The 23,880-nt window shown below is 45.8% G+C and overlaps 1 protein-coding gene across 3 annotated transcripts in view; it reads right to left on the bottom strand.

Annotated features, from left to right (window-relative positions):
- The window catches only part of SPNS2 (sphingolipid transporter 2), a 132,400-nt gene that overhangs the window by 38,139 nt on the left and 70,381 nt on the right, over positions 1-23,880 (bottom strand). For all 3 annotated transcript variants that reach the window (XM_027664450.1, XM_027664451.1, XM_027664452.1), the window contains exons 4-8: positions 12,933-13,084; positions 10,995-11,061; positions 8,260-8,402; positions 6,996-7,148; positions 5,139-5,328 (exon numbers count right to left, since the gene is read on the bottom strand). In XM_027664450.1, coding sequence (XP_027520251.1) covers positions 5,139-5,328; positions 6,996-7,148; positions 8,260-8,402; positions 10,995-11,061; positions 12,933-13,084 — 705 coding nt within the window. The remainder of the gene's footprint in view (positions 1-5,138; positions 5,329-6,995; positions 7,149-8,259; positions 8,403-10,994; positions 11,062-12,932; positions 13,085-23,880) is intronic.

Raw genomic sequence — 23,880 nt, 5'->3', positions numbered from 1 at the left:
AAGGCCCCAGCTCCCCAGAGCACAGACATTTTCATCACCAGGAATGTTAACCCAGTTATGTGTTGAACTCTGTAGCACATCAGATGAGGTGGAGGATCCCTTCCCTCCCCAGTGGCACAGCATGGGTGACATCTGTGTACAGCCAAGACAGGAATTAAGTATGGGCTTGGCAACATCAGTGCCTTGGGGAGAAATATAACCCCTGGCTCTTTGGAGATGGTCAGCAAGAGACATTAAAAGCCAAGGAACTGCAAGATGGCATGATGTGGCCACTGCCACTGTCTTTCCCACACACCAGCTGAGGTTCCCTAAACCCCTCAGACCATCATGTCACTGCCAGGAATAATTTGCTTTATTTAGCAAGCCTTACACACCAACCTACAGAAGCTTCCTCTATTTGTTTCTAAAATTGCCTTTGTTTCCCACACATTCTCCCTCCCTATCCCCTCTCTCTGTGACTGGATCTGCTTCCTCTGTGATGGTGTGGGCAAGGAAATCTCCATTCCCACCTTCCCACTGTCCACTGGTCTGCCCTGAACTTGGAAATGCCAACTGCCAAGCTCAGGACACAGATCCGCTGAACCAAGGTGCTGAGAGGAGCTGGAGCCACATGTCCCACAGCAAGGACTTCTCAGGGCCCCAGGTGGGCTCTCAGACCTGCTCTGAAATGTGTCCTGCCACAGTTTTGCTGCTGCTGGGGGTTCTGTGGCTGGATGGATCAAATTGAGCTTGGCAAAGATGGGATCACACTTCCAAATGCAGCATCAACAAGCCCTGCCTGCTCATACACATTGCAAACAGGCAACTGCTTGCCTTGAGGTTGAATGAAGTGCACACATGTATGAATTGTTACAGGCAGCAAGGACTTGCCCCTTGTGCAGGAATTCACTTGAATTCCTATAAATCCTATATTCCTATGAAGTCCTATATTCCTATCAAGTCCTATAAATAAATCACTGAAATGCTCCAGACTTCAGAGTGCACCAGCTCTCAGTGGTTGAATGTGTTATTTCACCCATTCCATGAACCATGTGCTTGATGTGTGGCTACTGGTAAAAGGAGAAGAGGAACAAGAGGAAGATCAAAAAGCAGGACAAAAGATACTGACATTAAAAAAAATGTCTGTCCTTCAGCTGCTAATGGGGACTTCTAAAAATGAGTTCATGCACTGCAAAGGGCAAATGAGGATATGTGATGTTACTGCTGGAGACAGAACTCTAGGGATGCTTACTGCAAATAGGGCAGCTCCAGAACAGATCAATAGCTCCTGAAAGGCTCATGGGTTTGACTCCTCACACACTTTTTGAAGCCTCACTTTACGCTGAGATTTCAGGTCTGTGAAAATATCCTCTTCTGACTCCAGCTGTGTCATATCTCATCATCTCCCTTTGGTGTCCAGCTGCTCACCTGTGCTGAGCTGGCAGAAGTTATGCCCCCCTTGAGCCATTCTGTTTAAGTGAGTTAGCAAATTCTGATTCCCTAAAATTATAAACAAAGTAGGTTTCAGAGTGGTCCCACCAGCAGCCCTCACAGCAAGACCTAAGCAGGTTATAAACTCCTTCTGTGGTATCTGTCAACATCTTCATTATTTGTATTTTGCTCTGAAATGCTGGGTAAGACACCCTCATATCCTCTTGGATGTGGAGCAATTCCAGCTCCAGCCCAGTGCTGGGCAACACTGATGCCTCAGGAACACGCAGGTCACCAACACCACATCACCAGGAAGTCCCTGGAGCTGAGACTGAGATGCTCCATGGCAAGGTTTTACCCTGGGATTTGCTGTTTCTGCAAGATCATAAAATGTCTTTGAGGAATTGAAATAGATGCTGAAATTGAGGAACTTGGAACAGTGTCAAGGGGAAGGAGAAGCAAAGCATCTCTCTTCAGTCATTTGGAGATTTAAAGGAGTGTAAAATCAGCAGCTGAATTGCCTGAGCTGTGTGAGATGATGATGCCACACAGATAATGGGTTTCCAGAGACAGGTTTGAAAACCAAGGTTCCAAAGAGTACATATTTCAGAAAGAGTGGGACCTACAGATGTGCAAATTGGTGTTTAAGGAGCTGGGTTACAACACACACTGCAAGGAAAACTGAAAAAGAACTGATTGAACTATACAGCCAAGCGAGATTGTAAAAGAGAGAAATACAACTGTGTGGGAACCAAAGTGACACAGAAAACTGGTTTGTTCCACCTTGCCAGCCACTTCTACCACTGCCAATAATTGACTGGATTAATATGAAAAGACTGGATGGAAAAAAGTAATTTGTCTCCCTACTCCAGGTAGGAATGGCTGCTACAGAACTGGAATAGCAGCTGCCCCCAGAGACCAAAAGCACCTGTAAGAGTGAGCAAGGGAGAAAAAGTACATGTGTTCAGGGGAGGAAGAGAGCAGAGAGCATGTAAGGGCCAGGGTGATCATGCTCATGGATGTGCAGGTTTTTTTTCCAGAAATATAAAAACCTATAAATCCAAGAGCTCTGCAGGTTCTTGCTGGAGTGCTGAACACTTCATTTAAGATGATGCTGACATTAAAAACTCTCAGCTGTTAACTAAAGCAGGGAGGGAGATGGTGATCTGGGGGCCATCAGAGCTCAGTGTCAGAGATCACCATCTCATGGGGAGCCATCCAACTGCTTGGAAGGAAGAATTTTAAAGTCAATGAGGGGTCCAAAACCAGTAACTGTCAATTTTGACATGGTGTGATCCATGACAGCAGTCTAAGGACAGGCACACTACAGAAGGTTGGCGAACAGCCCCATGCTGGGGGACAGGTCAGAACACTGCTCTTGCCTTTCACAGACACACAGAATTCAAGGATATAAGTCAGGACAGGAGCTGTGAAGGAAGATATGAGAGATGGGAAAATCTTCCTGTAAGTTTTCCTGTATTGTTTCCAGAAGGAGATTTTATCATGGAGTTTGAGATAAGGAAGGGAAACCCAGTCCACCATTCCATCCACCATAGCTCAGTGTTCCAATTCCAGAGTCAGAGGACAGTCTCTCCTTCCTTTCAGACCAATGAGACTTAAAAGAGAGAGCAAGGAGAAACTTCTACATCAAGCAACCTTGCAAGACAGGTCTCCTAGTGAAATACAAGGGAATTAAACACTGTGGAAGACTGAAACAGCTTTGAATGGCACGGAAAAACAAGGGCTGGTGTTTGAAACTTGCCTTGAAAAGTCAGTTCAACTGATATATGGCACTGCCACGTAACACCTTGTGTTACAAGACACTGGTAGCTCCAACACAGACCTGTCCACCCTTTTTAGGATCAGGTTTCCAGCAGCAGAGAGAGCACATTTAGGGTTACAGACAGGCAGTGTTACCTGCTTCAGCCCAACAGCATCACAAACTGGCTCATGTTCCTCAAACTCCCCCCATATGCAGCTATAACTCCCTTGGCAAATCATCGACTCTTTATTAGATTTACTGCCCATCCATAATAAAATAAATTGTTTTAAAGACTGGTTAAATAATACCATCTATATTTACATGCTTATACAATGCAGAATAGTCACAAGGCTATTAGAAAAAAAAAAAGATAAAAATGAGATCAATGGCCACCTTTTGCTGCACAATTTTTGAAAATAGCATTTCCAGCTTAGAAATGGAGAGGTTTCTGCATAAAGAGACTGAACACCACAAATGAACATGTCATTGGGTCTGAGAAAGGAGAAAATCACACAGAGGTGGAGGGAGCAGGTGAGGGATGTGATGGATCTTCACTCAGAGACAGCTGACAGTGAAATGTTAATGCTTCACCAACCAGTAACAGCCTCTCACAGGTTGTCTGAGGTGATCACTTTTCTGCTGAACCAAAGGTCAGTTCTAGCCCAGGCCACAAACCAGAGACTTGAATATCCTTCTGGCACTTTCTAAACAGCCAGAGTGGACATTCTGGGTCCTGTCTAAGTCATGTTGAACTTTGACTCTTTCTTCTTATGCTTCCTCATAACAATGGCAGCTACTGAAATACTCACCAAATAACCATGGCCAGGCTAGTGCCAGAAACACAGAGAAAGGAGGAACAGCAGTTGGTTGGTTAATTGTAAGTGAATTCTCCTTGTGGGTGGAGTGTGCCCTGCTGTGTGGAGGCTGAGGGAGGGCTTTCAGAAGGGATCCCACCACTCCAAACACCTCCTGCTTTCCCTTCAAAAACTTCTCCTGGGTCCCTGAACCCCAGAACCCTGAACTCTCCCAGAACCCCACAGGTTCTCTCTGTCATATTAAAAGGGAACCCAGGACCTCTTCAGAGACTGGATTTCCACTCCCTACTGGAAGCAAGATTTTAACCTGAGGCTGGATTATTACAGTTGAGCTTTTCCTTTTCCCTTCAGTCTAAAAGAGGGTTGATTTAGATTAGATATAAGGAAGGAGCTTTTTACAAAGGAGGTGGTAAAGCACTGGCACAGGTTGCCCAGGGAAGCTGTTGCTGCCTCATCCCTGGGAACATTCAAGGCCAGGTTGGACAGGGCTCTCAGCAACCTGGTCTGGTGGAGGGTGTCCCTGCACAGTGCAGGGGGGTTGGACTAAATGACCTTTAAAGATCCCCTCCAACCCAAACCATTCTATGATTCTATTTGCCTGGATCTATTTGCTGTCCTTTTGTATAATTCAATTAGAAACGCTCGGGGAGGGGCCATATTTTAATCTGCATTTGTGCAGCATCCAGGACTGTGTGTTTCCTGGGCTATGACTGGGGCTATGGTGATACAGATAACAGCAAACTGAAATCACCCAGTAATTAATACTGGTCTGCTGCAATCTACCCAGTCATGGAAATGAATGGTACTTAAAGGCAACCAAAAGCATGCCCACAAACAAATGACACTGTAATTATAACCTGGTACCACTGCAGCTACAATACCCTCATTGCAAGGCAAGCGGTCGATTTTCCTGTACCAACACATTGGGTAAGAGCAATAAAAAAGGTGTGGGTGGAGCTACAGAGAGAACAGACCTGTGGGTTCCCACGGCTGATGACAGTCAGCCAGCAGGGATGAGCAGCTGAGCCACCAGGCACCCCCAGCCTGGGCCAAAATGCCAAAAGCAGAAGCAAGACAACACCTCAGGCCTCCTGCAGGGGACAGCGAAGGGAGTCTGGGGGGCACTGGCACACGGGAAGGATCACACTTACATAGGCTCCCACGATGCTGCTCTTGGCAGCCACGAAGATGAGGCAGATGAAGATGGCAGAGCCCAGCATGCCCACGGCACACACCAGCGGATCCGCCCGCTGCGTCTTCAGCCGGCACCACTTGGTCGCTCCCGCCCCCGTGATGACACCCAGGAAGCCAGTGAAGCACGTGATGGCCCCGAAGATCAAGCTAGGAAATTAAAAATTAAATAAATAAATAAATAAAAACAACAGGCAGGCTGGGGTTTTGTTTTGTTTTGGTTTTTTTTTTGAGTTTTTCCCCAAAGCGGGCGCGGCCGAATCGCTGGGGTGAGCTGCCCACCGGGAACTCGCGCGTCGGCTTCGAGGATTGAAAAAATGAGATTTAAAATTTTAAAAGCAATTTAAGCAGATTTTAAAAAAAAAAATCAGATTTAAAGTTTTAAAAGTATTTAAGTGGATTTTAAAAAAAATCAGAAATTAGAAGAGCTCCCCTGCTGAGTGCTGGTGGGTTTAGCTCTCTTCCCCTGTAATTCAGAAAAACCAAGCACATGAAACTCAGCCTCGTACACAGGAATTGATCCCTGGGCAAAGGGCTCACGCTGCTTCTTTGGGTGGAACTGAGCTTCCCACAGAGTTCCCTGTACAGCTAATTTTGCATGCACAGAACTAACTAATAACCTGCACATTGATCATGTAATGGGAAATCGTGGACAGAACAGGCACCAGGAAGCTTAAGGGAAGGGAAACCTAAATAAGACTCTTAAATACCACGATTTTCAACACACCTTGACTTTATAGCTCCTTTCAGACCACTTCAAAGAAGCGTTTTGCTGTTGGGTTACACACTTGAAATGTGTTAATTTCAATTTAAAGAGCCAGGAGCTGTCAAGGATTCTCTATATTGTACGTGCAGCACTTGGATTACAGAGTCTTTGGCAACTCCATTAGAGTAGCTCCAGGGCAGCTCAAAATGGAGGTGTCATCAAGGAGGGGAAAACTCTCTGTAAATAGCAGACTGGGGCTGTGTTTTTTGCTCACTGCATTTTTGCAGAGCAGCCTGAGCCTGCCTGCTGGACACTGGTTGATGGGACTCCAAACCACTCAGTAGTTTACTTGAGATGGGATTATTCAGCTAGAGCAAGAAGGTTTTCCTACTATTATTTTCCTTCACGAGCTAAAAAGCAAAAGAGCTGACAAAAGGCAGTTTTTCCTATCTTTTATTTACCTGGAGAAATGCTTTTATAGCATTTTCTGGTTTGTGCCATCATGCTGGGGCACAAAGTGAAAGATTACTTTTCATAGCTCATGTGCTGCAAGTGATATTACATAACCAGGACCGAAAACCCAAACCACTGCACAGCATCAAGCACTTCAGCCCAAAGTGTCCCAGATCCCTGTGACATTCTTCAGCACAACTCGGCAGGCACAGCAGTTTACAGAGCAATGAAACAGTGAAGTCCTGCCTCACACAGAAACAAAAGCCTCCAGGGTTAGTCCCTGCAGCTTTAGAGGAACAATTCCAACCTCCAAATTACAGCCACCGCTGGGGTTACCTGCTCTGTCACAGTTGGGTCTTAAGGAGCCACGTTCTCAGCTCTCCAAACATCCTCTGAGGCAAAGACAAAAGTCTCTTTTCTACCCTGCACCCCAGCCTGGGAACTAAGAGAGCTGAGGTCATCGCTTCTCCCTGCGTTTGACTTCATGCAATGAAGAAGAGAAATAAAACCTAGTTTACAATCCCAGCATTTCCTATCATTGTTGCAAGGGCCTGGAGGAAATGACAGACATTCTAGTGACTTGACTCTGTGGGACCTGCCTGTTTCCTCTGGTAAATAAGCCCCCACCCCCTTTCCCCTCTCTGAGTCTGCCTCTCACCTATCTTTGGTGCCGCAGGGCTGGGAGCTGCAGGTCTCTGCTGTCTTCTGCACCACCTGTGCCCTGTGCAGGTACAGAGGGATCCACATGCCAAGTGCCCCCGTGGCAAAGGAGACGGCCGAGGTGGCCAGGGATGAGAACACGTAGCTGCGGCTGCGGAGGCAAAGCCAAGGGAAGGTTTAGTGGGAAAAGGGAGAAAAGCAGGAGCCCCACATGGGAGCCAGGGCTTCACAAAACAGTGTTCCCCCACACCTGCCACCTCCCTTTGCCAAGGCAGGGATAACACAAGGTATAAAGCAGTGGAGAATAAGAAGCATGGAATATTCACAGATGATGCACTGGACTCTTCTGAGGCCATTTTTCACGGGACCATTTCAGAAGATAATCAGTACTTAGTCATGATGTGTGAATTACAGAGCTGTCACCCTAATGTCACTTGTTTAAATGGAAGACCTGTTTCGCTTCCCCCTCCCCATCCATGCCATCATGTGATTGCCACTTGCATAAACTACCAAAAGAAGTAACACAGAAATATTGACAAATTATCCATCATCGCTTCTCATAGTCCTTTGACACTGGATGACAATACCAGGAAGGCATTCCAGCCAGCAGTCCTAAAAATGAAGGACACCACAGTTTCCCATCAGAATTCCAATGTAACATTGAATTCACAAGTGCAAGTACTTGCACATTCACAGCCCAGCTTTCTGGAGGGAAGCACAGCTGCTTAAACACTCCTGAGCATGTGATCTTTTATGCACATATACAAGCACCCAAACACATTCAGTGCTCACAGATTCAGTCACAAGTGGTTGTGTAAACATATATTTAAACTTGCCATGTAGTGTAAGCTTTTGTGTATTTTGTCCTCTTATTTTTTTTCTGGCATTTAACTCTCTTTTTCCCCGTGAAGTAGCTCTTTTATGGAAGAAAAAGGATCTAAGTGTCTGAACAACAGTGCCACAACAATTAATACAGGAGCACAGCAATTTCTCCACTTCAAAAGGCTTGATCTGTGTGAAGTATGAGCCAAACAAAGCAGACTCTTTCTTAGATGTCAGTCTTGGAAAGGTTAGAGCAGAAGTTGGAATGCAGCATCATCACTGCAGTCAATACCTCATGTAACTGCCATTTTCTTTCCCAGGTCCACAGACTAAACTTCCTGCAACTCCCTGCATGTCATCAGTTCCAGTGCTAAATCCAGGCCACTGGATGTTCCAATTAAGCACTAGAGGCAAAGCATGGTTTTTACAAGTGCTCTTACTTTCTAATCAGTGCTTTCATGTCTCTCAGCCACGAGGTCCGAGCCTTCAGCTGCCCCCCGAGTTGTTCAGCATTTCCTCTTTTAGCAGCAGGAACAAATATCAAGATGAGTGTCCCTGTTATCATTCCCAGGAGTGGAGATACCTGCAAGAAAGGGGCAGGGAATTAGCACAGGAGTCCAGGAGGGTTTGCTTTGACTGGTCAGTGAGAAGCAGATTACATTGGCTTGGTTTCAGGGACTGTTCAAGTCAGAATCTGTGAGCACCCGAGGCATCCACTCCTTTCCTTCCTCCCTGTCATTCCCTGGACTCTTATCTCACTCTGGAAACATGCAGCTTTGACAATCCCTGATTAAGGCAGTCTGTTGTGTTAATAACTACAAAGATTCATCAAAATACTGGTTCTTAGTGATGTTGAGCTCTTTGGAAAGCTGCTCCCAGCTGGGCTGAGAGACTTTCTGGGTGAGTGCAGAAACCTTTTCAAGGCAAGGGTGAAGGATTTCTGGATGTAGGGAGCATTCTGGCTTTGAAAACCCTTGCTTGGCATGCCTCCTTCTTCCAGCCAACCCACAGTGGTTTCCCATTTTCAGGCATCTTCCTCAGATAACCTCAGTGTACAGCAGACCAAGAAACACTGAAAATTCAGGCCAGGAGGCAGGAAAAGGACACATTCAAGGGTTAGGCTTCCCAGTGTCCAATCCTTTCTCCCAAGCACTAGACAAAAATACAAAGATCCCACAGTGCTTTGCAAGCTACAAACACTATTCTTGTTTTGACACTGAAATTCCATTATTGATAGAATGGAAAACAGCTCCGTTAGGAAAATAGGAACATGGATTTTCACTGAACTATCATCCCATTTAGACATGCTGTTTTAAAAATAAATCCCTGTTCCAAAAAATATGCTTCCATTATTAACCTGAGAATGGCTTTTACACTTTGAGCAGTGTTTCATGTCCAAAGATGACAAACCCACAGTTCTGCTAGGAAAGAGAAGACAAAAGTATTTCAGAACTGGAAAGTCAGGAAAATCCCTCATCCAAGAATAAATGAAGGCTGATACAATTTCCTTATGACAGCTGAACACAAGGTAGCACTGGTAACAAAACCAGAATTGCTGCTATTTTTTAGGGACAGATAATTTCAAGTCTCCTTGATTTTTATCTAAAGGCTTAAACCCCCACCAGGACAACATCCACTGTCAATATCCATGGACACTCAGTAATGATCCCAGGAAACACCCACATTACTGTTGCATCCAGAGACAAAGCTGCCACTTGTCCACACATTTGTCCACACATTTGTCCACGTGTCCTTCTGTCTTCTTCAGCCCACTGAAGTACAGATTATTCCTGACCTCTCCTGCATTTGGAGCCCACAGGAGATCACAGAGGGAAGCATCACCTTGGGCAATCATTCACATCTTGCAAGAGGCACAATAATTGCCACAGGATGAAAAAACTACTTTACACTGATGTCTGGAAGCTTTCAGTGTGTGCTGTGTGGCTACAAAAACTGAGCAATGCTGCCCAAAGCAACCACCCCAGGCACGTGCAGCTCATCAGATTCTCAATGATTTTACACTCAGGGAATCATGCACCAGTGTGTCATTGACAGTGGAAATCATGACTCTGGAAGGGTACAGTCTTGCAGATAGCCTGGATTTCTCAGGATAACTGTGGAGACACCATCTGAAGAGAAAAATGCAGGTGAGGATCCCTTTGCACAAATTACCCACTTGGGTTTTATGGCCAGATTTGGGATTTACAAGAGCACTCTGATTCATCAACCTCCTTAGAGCCCCCTGAGCAGGAGGAGGGGCTTTGGGGAGCTCATTCCTTGTGCTGGCCTCTGCTCAAAAGTTAATTTTACCCTCAAGTATTTCTGCTGCTGAATGCTGTAGCCATCCTGCTGCTGTGAAGCTGTAGGACACTGCACTTTCCATTCCAGGTTCCCAGCTGGGAAATGCCCTCCCACCCTCACGGTGGTGTTCTGGCTTTGCTTCCCCTGGGCATGGCCTGTGTCACAGAGGGCACATTTTCTCAAGGTGGGAACCCATGGATTTCATCACCTGCTGGTATAAATGGTGTTGGCTTGAGCTCCAGGGGATTCATGAAGTGCCAGAGGCAGAGAATGCACCTCACGTGGGCTCGTGCCACCCTCACCACCAAAGGTCAGGAGCCAGTTCTGCTGGGCCACTTCCTCTCGGCTCTTTCAAGACATCTTTGTGTGCAGGATCTGTTTGTGAGCATGTGATTGGAGTGGATTATCTTTTCAGCACGTTTATCAGGGTCCCAAGAGGTTAAAATAGAAGGAAACCGACTGTCTCAGGGCAGAAAAACAAGCGGAAACTGGAACAAAGTGTTTTTTCCTCAAAGCAGGAAGCCATTCTCGGAGTTTCTTGACAGCAGGGGACTGAAAGACTGTGGAGTTGATTTAAGGCCAATGCCTCATCTTCCTATCCCCATCAAGGGATGATTGATGGGTGATTGATAATAAAGAGATTGGAAAATTCTTGCTCCCAGGCAGGGAAAACACCAAGTACCACAAGCCAAGCCCACACACCTTTCCCCTTTGCTTAGGGAGTGCATCTGCTATGCACTGAACATCCATGGCTGTAATTTCCAGTCCTTTACCTTCCAGATATAATAACAGGTCGAACAACTGTGTGATGGAGCTCTTCCTAACACAGATCAATCAATTAACTCTCATTAAGATGTGATTACCAGGGACTTACCCTCAAGGCCCAGTGCCAGTCTCCAGCAACCTGCTTCACACTGGACCCAGTGATGTATCCCAAGCCACTGCAAGAAATGCCAAGATGAGGGTTGGTCAGAGCTTTAGGAGTGGCACAGTCACAGCTGTTCTTAGACAAAGATAAAGAGAGGCACAACCAACTCTTGGGCTCTCTTCTCCTGCAGGAAGGAACATGGGGATTGAAGCAGATGGTGGCCAATATGTGACTCTTCCCAGCACTGCTGATCTAAAAATGCTCAAATCTGATGGAAATTTGGAACTTTATAGCTGACCTTTCAATCTACAGTGTATGGAAGCAAAGCCTCGAAAGGAATGTATTTCCCAGTGTAATTTCTACATCAGGCCTTCCCGTGTGCCAATATGAATATTAAACAATTTTATGTTCAAGCTCTCAGTTAAAAAGTGCCCTTCAAGGACACACCATATTCCATCATTTAATTTTTTTCTTGTCATTCAACAGCACTTGGTCCTAATTACCCAGGAAGAGGCCACTTCCCATAAGCCTGTAAGAAGAACAAAGAAGAACATGCAAGACAGTGGGGTGGGAGAAATCAAACCTGAAGCTGTGAAATCACATCTGGAGATTAAGAAGCAACAGGACCTTCACCCTAAGACAGGAGGTGGCTCAAAGACACTGAAGGTGAATGTAGCCACACTTTTCTCCACATGAGCTGAAGGAATGTGAATATCCCTTTTCAAAACTGCTGCATTTGTGGCTGAGATGGCCTTGGCTACAAGTTGCCAGGATTGGTGTGGGGCAGCTGAGCCCTCACCCGACTTTACTGAAGCCTGCTGAGCTTTGGGGTTTGCCAGCTGTAAGTACCCCAAAACTGAGCTTTTTTCACAGAGAGGCCCCAAAATCAAACTGTGGATCACCACAGAATCATGGAATAGTTTGGGTTGGAAGGGATCATAAAGACCATTGAGTTCCACCCCCTGCCATGGGCAGGGACACCTTCCACTAGCCCAGGTTGCTCCAGCCTGGCCTTGGACACTTCCAGGGATGGGGCAGCCACACCTTCTGTGCCAGGGCCTCCCCACCCTCACAGGGAGCAATTTCTTCCTAATATCCCATCTAACCCTGCCCTCTTTCAGTTTACAGCCTTGCCCTATCACTCCATGCCCCTGTAATCCATGTCACTGTTGGATATTGAGATATTTTAGTGCCAGAATCAGGTTCAACAGGATGAGCATTTGTGATTTCTTGCTAGCCATAGTTCACTGAATTCTCTGTGTGAATACTTGGAATCTTTGGTCCTCTTGGCAAAATATTCTTTTCATCAATTAAGGACCTGTTTCTCTCTTTTTCCTCAAGAGCAAAGGGATGTTTGTGAGTTTTGTCCCAGGGATGAGTGCTCTAACTTGTAAAATGCACCACCAGAAGTTTTTCTCTGAGTTTGGGACATGTTACCCGTGTATTCCCTGCTGCAATGAACCCCTGATGCCCCTTTTGCACAGGATGTTGTCCCACTCTGGGAACTGGAATGCAAAGTATGCAAACCCTCCCTGCCTACAACCTCACAATAGAGGGTCAGCCATTATTTTTAAAAAAATAAAAATAATGACAGATTCCCTCCTGTCCCAACAATCAGATACTGTGTTGGGCTGATAAGGAAACACAACTGAAAGAAACAGTCAGCTAAAATATTTTGATTCCATTTCCACCCCACTGCTGTAAAAAAAGAGGGGAAAAAAAAAAAAATCCTTCCCACTAATTCCCAAAAGTCACACACAAACCAGTAAGAGGGCCAGAAAAAGAATCTAATTCCTGCTACTAATTAGTCACAGCTCACAATATTTTCCTGTCTAAACCATTCCAACCAAAGACAAGAACTATCATCGTTAGCAACTTCAGATCTGCGGGAGTTTGTTTAAGTGAAAAGGCAAAACCAGGCCCAAGAATTCTGGTGCCACTTACCTGCCCAGAGGAATTGCAAAGTAGAAGACAGAGAGCATGAGGGTCCTCGTGTTTTTGGTGAACAGGTCTCCGATGATGGTCGGGGCAATGGTGGAGTAACTCGCCTCTCCGATGCCAACCAACCCCCGGGAGAGCACCAGGAGCCAGAAATACTGAGGAAACAAAATAAAACATTACCAGCTATCCCCTTGCCTTCTTTTTTTCTTAATTCAGGACAGACGACAGCAAAATCTGGGAAAACAGGGAAATACAAAGCCTCGTGACCAGAAAAAGATCCTCTTGTACCCATTTATTTTTTAAAGCCTCACACTCGTTTCATTTGTCTCCTGCTGGGAGGAAAGGGACTATAATTTTTGTGAAGATTTATAGGCATGAAAGAAAAGTAATAATAAAATGTTTACTCAGTGACACTCAAGAATACATTTTCAAAGAGGCAGAAGACCCTCAGTCTGTTCTCAGGATGCAGCTCAGCCTTGCTAAGCCCAAGTTTGGAAGGTTTGGGGAGGCAGGTGAGTTTAACAAACCCTGCTCTGAAATCCAGAAACAGCAACACCTGCTGAGGCCAATCCAATCCTCCCCAGTGTGCCAAGGGACAAGCTCTGACTGTGAAAGCCCAAAGGCGGGAAAGAGCTGAACCCCCAATCGCCCAAACAAATTTTTTCCTTCATTAAAAGCCACGGAATGAGGGAATCTTTCAAGGCTGCTAAGCACCCATCTCACTCCACTTGCCTGGAACAGCAGCAGACACCTCCCCTCACAGCAGGGAGGCAGAGTAAGAGGCACTGAACAGTCCTAAAAAGCCTCAGTCCCAGTCCCAGCTGCACAAAGAGGAGACCTGAGCTTCACTGGGAGCCCCAGGAACACCCCTGTGCTCCGTAAGCAGGACCTGCAGGTGAACGACTCAGAGCCACACAAGGCAAGGGAGGGATTGAGCTGCCCAGGGAATTCCAGGCCTTTCTGAGGAAAGCTCAATCCCACAGGATGAGGATATACTTTACATTCAGCACAACTCAGCCTAAAATGGACCAAAAGGAATTGTTCATCTAACAGATTTTTTTTTTCATGGCCTGTTTCCCTATTTCAGCAACACTTTTGTGAACTGCAAAGACCTGATTTTCAACCTGACCTTTCACTGCACCTGCAGTTTTCTGAGTGCTGCCCTGTGCAGGAATAAGGCACAATGCTTTGATGCCTAAATTCCTGATACATGAGCACAACCAAGTTCTCAGCCCATCCAAGCAGCTTGAGCTGCACCCAGGAGTAATTGCAGGGGCAGAAATTAAACAGTCAATGCAAAAAGTTGTAAGCACAGGGCAATCTGTTCCTATAAATGTAACCTCTACAAATCCTCAGCTTACTGTTGTTATCCTACAGATCATCTGTGAGAAGAACAGTAGGGATTTAAACTGAGAGAGGGGAGGTTTGGATTAGGTATTAGGAAGACATTCTTCCCCGTGAGGGTTGGGAGGCCCTGGCACAGGTTGCCCAGAGAAGCTGTGGCTGCCCCATCCCTGGGAGTGTCCAAGGCCAGGTTGGACGGGGCTTGGAGCAACCTGGGCTAGTGGGAGGTGTCCCTGCCCACGGCAGGGGGTGGAACTCAATGGTCTTTATGATCCCTTCCCACCCAAACCATTCCATGATTCTGTGCTTATGATACGTCCTTAAACATGGAAGTGCTTTGAGAATAATGAGCAATTACTGATTCTCCTTCTTCAGATGGGAAAAAGCTGAGTGAAGGGAAGTGCCTGACTGTGCCCTACAGCAAAGCCAAGCCAGAGTCCAGCCCTCCCTCACAAACATGGACAGTGCCATGCAGACACCAACCCACGTGCCTGGGTCATAAATACATCCAGCAGCAGCCACAAATCTGCCACTGAGGTGTGTGCATTGTTCTCCTCACTGTAATCCCCTGGCTGAAAAGAATTCTTTCAGGATTCCTACAGTCACACAAAACAAATACTTGTGTGCACTCTTCACTTCCTCATATTTTGGTGTGAATTGTGCCCCAGTCCCCATTTTCTGAGGGAACACAAGTTCCTTGTTTGCTGGCAGGGCGTGTGCAATGCTGCTCACACATCTCCCACACCTGACACACACGTGGGTGGAACAGAAAGGGGAATACTGTGACTCAGATTAATTTAATTTATGCCAGTTCCCCAACACTCAGCCACCCCAGTGCAGAAATATGCTGACAGTGATTGGTGCACAGGTAACCAATGCATTTGGGATGAGTAGCAGTACTTATTGCATGCTGAAAGGCTTAGTCATGCAGAATTAGAAAGCAGGGAACTGGAGGCTGACTGTGGTTTCTAAAGAGGTTCAGATGTGCATCACAGGGAGGGTGACAGTCACCTGCCAGGCCTGGGATGAGTATGGACAGTGCTCCTTACACCTGCAGAATGATAGGTTTGGAAATGCACTAGATGTTCCTCAAATTTGAAATACCTACAGAAAAATGACACCATTTTGTGCTCACCAGCCAGCATCACTCCCAGGGAATGCACTGGACAGGAATTTCCTCCAAACAGTGTCGTTAGAAGGCTTCTCTTACAATCCTTGTGTAAAGCAGGAAAACTGTACAAAGGATTCCTTTTGTGGTAAAAGAGTGACTCGGTTTCATCAACACCATGGAATCAGATGCCCAATACAATGAAATAATCTGCAACAAGTAAGACATTCACTCCTCTCTCCCAGTTCCTCCTCAAATCCTCCTCCTCCTCCCTGGCTTATTCCATGCTGACACACTGCACATATCTGTTTAATATTTAAACTATGTTCTCTGCAGCAGTGGTATCCAAATTTAAGTCATGAGATTCCGACTGCAGTTGGGAATTAAAGCAGTCTTCAAAAGCACAGTCCACATAAAGACCTCAGTGGTATTGCCCTTCTGAGATCAGATATTCAGGGCTATGGCCTGTGCAGCCATTCAGGTGTGACAACCAGGGAAAACATACAAAAACCTGAAACAATTTAGGGAATTCTTCTGCCTGGTTTTGGAGCTCTAGATCTGGGATTAAAGAGCTAATACCTCTTCTTATCCAGTTGTTCAGGATCTTTACCTAACAATCACCCTGTTGGAACCCACACAATAAAAGTCAGCAGTAATTTGTTACAGTGAGATGAGACCCCCTCCATCTTCCATCCCTAGTCAGGCACTCAAAACTTATATTTTAGTTGTCTCTGAAGGCAGAGCTGGGGAGCCCCCTGGGACAAAAACTGGTCCTTTCCATGAGGGGCCTTGTCTTTTTGCTTTTCATACAGGAAGAAAAAAAACCACAAACAACAAAATGACTCCAAAATTCTTATGGTGCTGCTCACTTGGACCACGGGAACACCACAAACCGCTTAGAAACTGGCCCTGAAACCACCACGTGTGCCAGACAGACAACTGCTATTTTTGTGTGCATCTATGCACATACATCCATAGGAACATCCCCCTTCCTCTCCAAGTGGATGTGGACATGACAACCAGCACAAACAAATGGCAAAGGCAGATGTGACACATGCAGAGGAAGCTCCGTTCTCCTCCACAGCCGTGCCAGGACACCTCCACCATTTCCTCAGCACTGGATTTTTCCCCCAACTGCTCATCCCTCCCTGTCTGACCCCAGGGTTCTCAGCAGTTTAGTGACACCAAAAGGGCTGACACCAGCCCAATTCTCTCTGCAGTATCTCTGTGCTGAAAAGCAGAACAGGCAGCTCAGGCTTTAACTGAATTTCACTGTTCCCCGAGCAGAAATTGATATATATTGAAGAAGCTTGTTCCTGTCTATATGACTTGAGAACTCTTCTGTAATTTGTTTATCAGTGCAAATAGGTCTCTGGCAGGAAAATTGGAAATATCTGAGTCAGCTTTCAGGACCAGAGCTAATTTCTTCCTTGCAGGTTAAGCCCAGCAACCTCAACACTTCACATGAAGTGCTTGAAACCGAAGTTTTTTTGAAACAAAGAGCTATGACAGCAAACAATTTATTTATGTCTTTAATTTTGGTTAGCAGTCATGTCAGAGATGTCTGCACCTCCACGAGAGCTGTCAGCATCTCCTGGTTTGGAGAGATGCAATGGGATTTTTGGAATGACTTCATGGCATCAATCCCCCTCCCTGCTCTGAGGCACCAGCCTGGATGGGACCCCTGGGAAGGGGTTATTACAGGGACACCTGAGCCATACAATGTGACTGGTGGCAACTCAGGATGCAAAAGTGCTCCCAGTCCTTCTCTCCAGCTTGCCTGTGCCACAAAAGGGCTGGTGAGACACCAGCCAGGGAAGATTCCAATATACAATAAACCATCCACATACATGGACAGAACAGAGGCTGCAGAGACCCAGAACTGCCACAGCCTTCCTGGGAATTTCCCTTCAAGGAATGACATCACCCGAAACCAGAGCAGGGAGAAAGCACTCACACCTATGAATGTGAGGCACAAAAGGTCAGTGGACCTGCTTTTCTTCCCATCTCCTAAATATGTGGAAGGAAAAATACCCTCTAACCATAAAGCTGAAGAATTTACTCCTTTGTCATTTGAAGACCAACAACCCAAACAAAAAACAAACACAATCTCCCAGATCAGACATGAGTTTTGGAAGGGATACAAATCCTTATGCCCCGGGGAATGTGCTGATCAAGAATAGGAATACTCCACTCACTAACTTCTAAATTTCTTAAGTTATCAGCAGACTGTAGGGAACAACAGTGACAGATCACGGGCTCAGAAGGACCTGGTCCCATCACTGTCACCACACACGAGAAGTTATGGGTGTGACACAGTCCTTCCAGAATTCACACCTGAAAAAAAGCTTGCATGATTGGAGTTAAATATTTATGATGCAGAATCACAGAATCATTTAGGTTGGAAAAGACCTCTAAGAACATCAAGTCCAAGGTAGTCCATGTATTTTCTCTAGAATGTATGTTATGGTTTGTATCTCACACTGGCTCAATCTCACACACACATAAATGTTTGATGGCCTAGGACACATGACTGGCTTTAATCATGTTTGGTGAAACCTCCTAATTATACATTTATTCTGGCTGTATAGACCATTGAGTGAGTAATACATGTTTTAATAAGTCTAATTACAGCTTGAAGTTCCTTCTTTTTTAATTAGTTAACAAAAGGAGTTAAGCCCCAGTTCTTTAAAAGATTAGCTGCCAGTGATAAACCTATAATCTGCCAAATATGTGTACAACTGAACCACCAGATTTACTGTCTAAAGGATCATATGATCCCTAAGCTTTGGTTATTAAGTATTTGCATTTGAATGTGGAATAGCTTGTAAGGGTCTCAAAAGAAGCTGAACAGATGCTGCTTTCAGATGAGGGACACATGGACCGATGAGATCCCACAGACGGAGCCAACCCAGCACAAATCCCTGGTGTGGGCACAGCACCAGGACAAGCCATGCTTAGAACTGGTGCTGCTGGTCTAAAAGAAGGATCTTTTATACTGCTACAGCACCTGCAACTGTGTCCTTGTGAGGATATTGAGTTAAACTCCTACAGATTCTACATTTAGCTTCTGCAAAAGAGGGCTCAGCATCATGAAGTTCCATATTTGAGCTGAGTTTTGCCATATTTTCCTTCTTTTATCATATACACGTTATACCAAAACCCAAGAAGAGTACAGAATCAGGGTTTGGACCCTTGGAAAGAAGATGTGCATAAAGCCATTCCTGCCACTAGGCAGCTAGGATTGTCACACAGAGCCTCAAAGACTTGTGTGTGGAGTGACAATAAACTAAGGAGAAAGCATTGGGATTGATTTAATTTCCCTGAGTTTCTGGAGCAAGCTCAGGTGAGCTGTGCTGTGTTTCTACAGCATCCAGGGTAGCAGGGCAGTCACAAGTGATCAGTGATAAATGTGACACACTGGGGGGGTGAGATGAGCAGAGCAAACCCCACAGGGCTCCAGGGTCTGTTCCGGGGCTGCTCAGCAGTGGTTCCCTTTGACAGCTACACTCACGTGCAAACATTTGCCCTCCCTGAGCACAGCCTGCATTTTCTGCCCAGGCAAACACCTCTCCTTCCATTGCAGTAAGTTTTCCCAGGTGTGGCAGTGCTTTGCAGGATCTAAGTGGTTAGAAATGCCACACCACACCTTTCACACAGGTAGGAAAAGATGCCCCATTCCCATGATGTCACCCAGAGCAGGACCACACTGGGAGTATCGGGGTGGTGACTAAGAGCTTTGGCTCCTGCACACTCACACTGCAAATTCCAGCTCATTAGCTGGGACTCACTGGAAGAGCTGAGCAATGGAATGACACTCCAAAAGCAGGGGACATATTTGCTTAAACACCAAACGCTCCAGTTCCCTCAGCCCTCCCAGGAATGAGGGGGTCACCGTGAAGAATGTCAGAGCTTCCAAGTCAACCAGGGACACGGGCGTAGCACGAGAGACAGGATGACATTAAACAATGATGTTGATGTTTTAAATTCCATTCTGTGTCTGGATGGATGACAAAGGCCACAGCAGAACAGATAAGCCTAAGTACACCTTCCACCTCTGTGCATGCCTAAGGCTTTACAAATTTTGAATATATATAACCAAGGCACTTGGTGGATATAACTCCTCTCTAACAAAAGGAGAATAAATATTGTAGAGAGCTACAGAGGGGTTTCATAGTCAGTACTGGTGAGTTGTTCCATATCAATCCTGAAGAACATGTCTACCTGTGAAGTCCAGCCTGGATTTCGAATATTCATTCTGAATTTTGGCCATTGGTTTCTTACTGTCCAGGAACAATAGAAGATTAATATCTTTGTCTTGGTCTACAAGTAATCTTATCCCTCCTGGGAACTGCCAGCTGAGAGACCAAAACACAAACTAACCCGGGGGCAGAACAGTGCCCTGGGGGGTTTGGTTGGCCAGTACATTTGTCCCCTGTTCAGAGGCTGGGCAAGCACTGGTGTCAGGATTTCCTACAGCCAAAGGAGTGGGTTATGTTCAGGTACCAGCCAGGGTACAGGCTGGGGGGGAGTCTGGTTGGAGACAGGTTGATGAGTTATCAGCTCTGAGTCAGTGCTGAGAGCTATCAGTGTTTTATCCATTTTCTGTAGAGATGAGTGCACTTGGAAATTCATGCTATAGTTACCAGTCAGACAAATATAACTATAAACCCCCTTTCTCACCCCCAACAAGAGGTCTCCCCTTACCAGCCCTGAGTCAAGCAGGCAGGGCAGCCTGGGGAACTCACTGCAGCTGCTGATTCTCCTGCCCCTTGTCCCACTGCAGGGAAGTGGTTGGGTTTGGACTCCTCTTCCCTCAATCTGTGTCATCACTCACCCAACAGTCACCTTTCACTCCCCATCTCTTTACAATCCCAGCTGCCTTTTAAGTCACCACTGCACACAACATTCCCTGTAACTTCCATCACCACTGGATTCTATTTAAGTTTACAGTCTCCTCCCTTCACGTTGAACTGCTGATGGTAAGTCCATCTTCCATCACCATTTGCAAACTGCTCTTCTCCTCTGCATGCCCATCACAGGATCAGAGAAGAGCTGAGACTGGGAGGGAGTTTTGGAGATAGTCTGGTCTATGCCCCTGCTCAAAGTGGGATCAACTACAACAGGTTGATCAGGATCAAATCCAGTTGAGTTCTGAATATCCCCAGCAATGGAGAAGCCACAACTGTGCTGGACAACCTGTTGCTGGACGACCTGTTGCAGTGTTTGAGCACCCTCACAGGAAAAATGTTTCTTATGTTTAATTGGAATTTCCAGTGTTTTGATTAGTGCCATTGCCTCATCTTTTCTCTGGGTACCTCTGAGAAGAGTCTGGCTCCATCCTTACACCTCCCATCAGGTACCAAAGCGGCACTGCAGGCTCTCCAGGGACAGAAGCATAGCTCTGCAGTGAGGATGCCACTTTGGCAAAGGTAAGCTATTTAAACTCAGTTAAATCCACAGGGCAGACACCACCTCATTTGCTGTGTCCCTGTTGCATTCACTCTAACCAGGTTTTTCTTCACTCCCTTTCCTTTAAGCCTCCTTGGGATGGGAAGTATAAATATTTGTGTCCAACAAGGGAGGCTTCTCTGACCCAAAGGTCCTCTGAACTCTGGCAGGCAGGTCACTAATATTGAAGTGCAAATGCCCTGGGCCTTCAAGTGTTCACACATTTTATTCACAAATGCTTATTTTTTATATATTTATATATATTTATATGCTGGCTGGAGGTTATAACCAGGTTACAGATGAGACCACTACACTACACCAAGATTTCATAGCAAGCTGCTGAGTTACTAAACCTTAGTATTTGATTAATCATTTGCTCAAGGGTCAATATTGAAACCCTTTTGCAGTTAGGATGGACTTATGGTACAGCTTTTAAAGCAGGTCTGATTCTCCTATTCTGATTCCTCTGCAGCCTCCAGTTACACTTTGTCAAAGACTTCCAAACTTCAGCTCATTTGGATGCATTAAGTGTCCCCCTGATTCTCAGCTCTATAAACACCTCACCTTTGAACAATTCCCTTTTGGGAAAATTCAGCTGGTACTCGGAGCCCTGCAAGGAGAAGAGAGACTAGAGCCAGCAGAAAGGGACCAAAATACATATTTAAATATAGAAATGAGCAAGGGAGATGAAGCGAAGTCCACTCACCTCTCCTTTGATTGTCTCTAGTATTTGTTAATGGCTTTAGCTCTCCCAGGTGGCCTGTTCAGACACACTTAATTGAATATGGAGGGTTTTATTTGGAAATGCACTTAAGAATCTGGCTGATTAAAGCATCCTTATTGCATGAGATTTTATTATTATTTAATATATAAAAATAACCAATAAAGGCTGTATGATACTCCTTTTTTCACTCATCAAACCCTTCAATCAGCAACTAAAGTGTTTAACAACTGCATACCCACAGACAGGCTCTGAAGTGAAGCACCTAATTAAGTGCTCTGGAGAAAAACACAAACCCCAAACCACCCTGGAAGTAGAAGGACTCCCACAGCACTCCCCAGAGCCAGCAGGGAGCTGTTTTGTGCTTTGCAGGGACAAAAATCAGGAGCAAGATTTTTCTGAGCTACTTGCAAATGTCGAAGGGGAAATTTCCCTTCAGCGCTAAAACCGCAGGCTCCGAAATCCAGGTTCCCATCACTGCCCTCCCTCCACACCCACCTGAGGGAACCTCCTGGTACTTTTCAGTCGTTTTTGGGTGGCACAAAGAGAGAATGAGCCCAATTCCCATTCTCCATTCCTTAGGAAATGCCATTACAAGACTCTGGGTGATGAGGCAGCTCCACCAGGTCCTGACAAAAACCTCAGCTGAGACAAAGCAGCATCTCAGCTCCCTAATTGAAGGGCTCCTCATCCCATTGACCCGTGGTAAAAATATGACATGACATGCAAATGGGAGGATTTACATTCTTCACAATTCCTTGGTCATTAATAGTGCATTAATTACAGGGGCCTGGGATGGAACTGGAAGGAAGGCACCAGATTGTTTTGCTTATTCACCAGAGCCCCATCCCGTGGGGTGCTACAGCATCACTGCTGTAAAACAGACCTCAAAGAAAAAGGTTGATGTTTTTAAATAAATCCCAGGGATCATAAAGAGCCCTGTGTTCCCAGTGCCTGCTGGAACACGGAGCTAAAGCACTTCTTTCCATTCCTGGCTCTGGTGTAAGGCCCAGAGGAGTCCAGGCACTTCACGTGGCTGAAATAGTGGTCATTTATCCCTGTTACAAAACAGGGACACACAGCTCAGCCAGAGTGGATCTTCCAAAACTGCTCCCCTGAGAACCTTAACAGTCCTGGGGTGGAAGCAAACTGTTGCTTTTTGTTCCAGATCTGTCAGGTGGGACACACTTACCAGCACTTGCCACAAACATCTCTGGCATTAGGCACTCTCACCAATTCCCTTCCTGAGATGTGCAAACAGGACCATAACCACAAAAATAGGGACTGGGAGAAATACAGTGTAATTTTGCAAGGTTCTTGACACAGCACAGGTTCAGAAATGCAGCTGGAATATGGGCTGGGGGACACAGAACCAAAAGTTGACGGGCAGTAACAGGCTACTGTTGCTCCAGCCACAAGCAAAGCCTTGAATCCAAGCAACCAGCTGTAAAGAGATCCCAGATTTTTCAGAACAAACACTTGCAGGCATTGATACCCAACACTACCAACATCTCCACCTCCAGTGATGTCCACAGGAATGTGTGAGATCCAACCCCATGGACTCTCTTGGCTCACACTCTTTAGTTTGGACCGATTCCTTACTCAAAGCTGAGTCAAATCCAACAGACAGGTTGGACTGGAGGTTCTTGGAGAGCACAATCCCTATTCCTGAAACCACTGCAGAAACTGTGATTTCTTTGGAAAAAGCAACAGCCAGCTGATGACACACCCAGGTGTGAGTGCTCTGCCTTCACTATATGCATTTTCAAGGGTAGAACAAGCTTTGAGAGGCTGTGAAGGACACATTTTAATGGAATCCCTCAAGGTTTAAATGAAATGAGCACAAACTTACAGTCCCAGCATCCTTCCCCATGCCGGTTCCACTGATTCTTGGCATATTTTACTTTGCATATGCTAAAAATGCAAGTGCACCAGCAGGTCAGTCCTTTCAGGCAGCTCTGTTGAAGAACCATCCAGATCACTCCAAACTCTGCATTTTTTTGTTCCTGCTTTCTGTTTTCATGCTTCCCTGGCCTGCTGACTCAATCAAGATCCAGGGGCCTCCAAGAACCGTGTGGAAGGCCGACCTTGCAAGATGTTGTCCCACTTCTGAGAGATGCCTCACTTTTAGCATCAGATTCCCAGAGAGGAACTGATGCATCTACCAATTCCTTGCACCCAGGAGCTTCTTCTTATTCATGATCATCTTTGAACAGTTGTCATGTCCCTTTTGGAAGTGTTATTAAATTGACACGTTTTTGTCATGCTGCAGCTTCATTTTGTTCTTCAAACCCAGCCTGTTTGACAAAATGACAACCCTATTAAAC

This window comes from Corapipo altera, unplaced genomic scaffold (assembly GCF_003945725.1).
Source record: "Corapipo altera isolate COAL_440 unplaced genomic scaffold, ASM394572v1 181b, whole genome shotgun sequence".
Lineage (NCBI taxonomy): Eukaryota > Metazoa > Chordata > Aves > Passeriformes > Pipridae > Corapipo > Corapipo altera.
The sequence above is the reverse complement of the archived record's forward strand: the minus strand, read 5'-3'. Positions and strand labels throughout refer to the sequence as shown.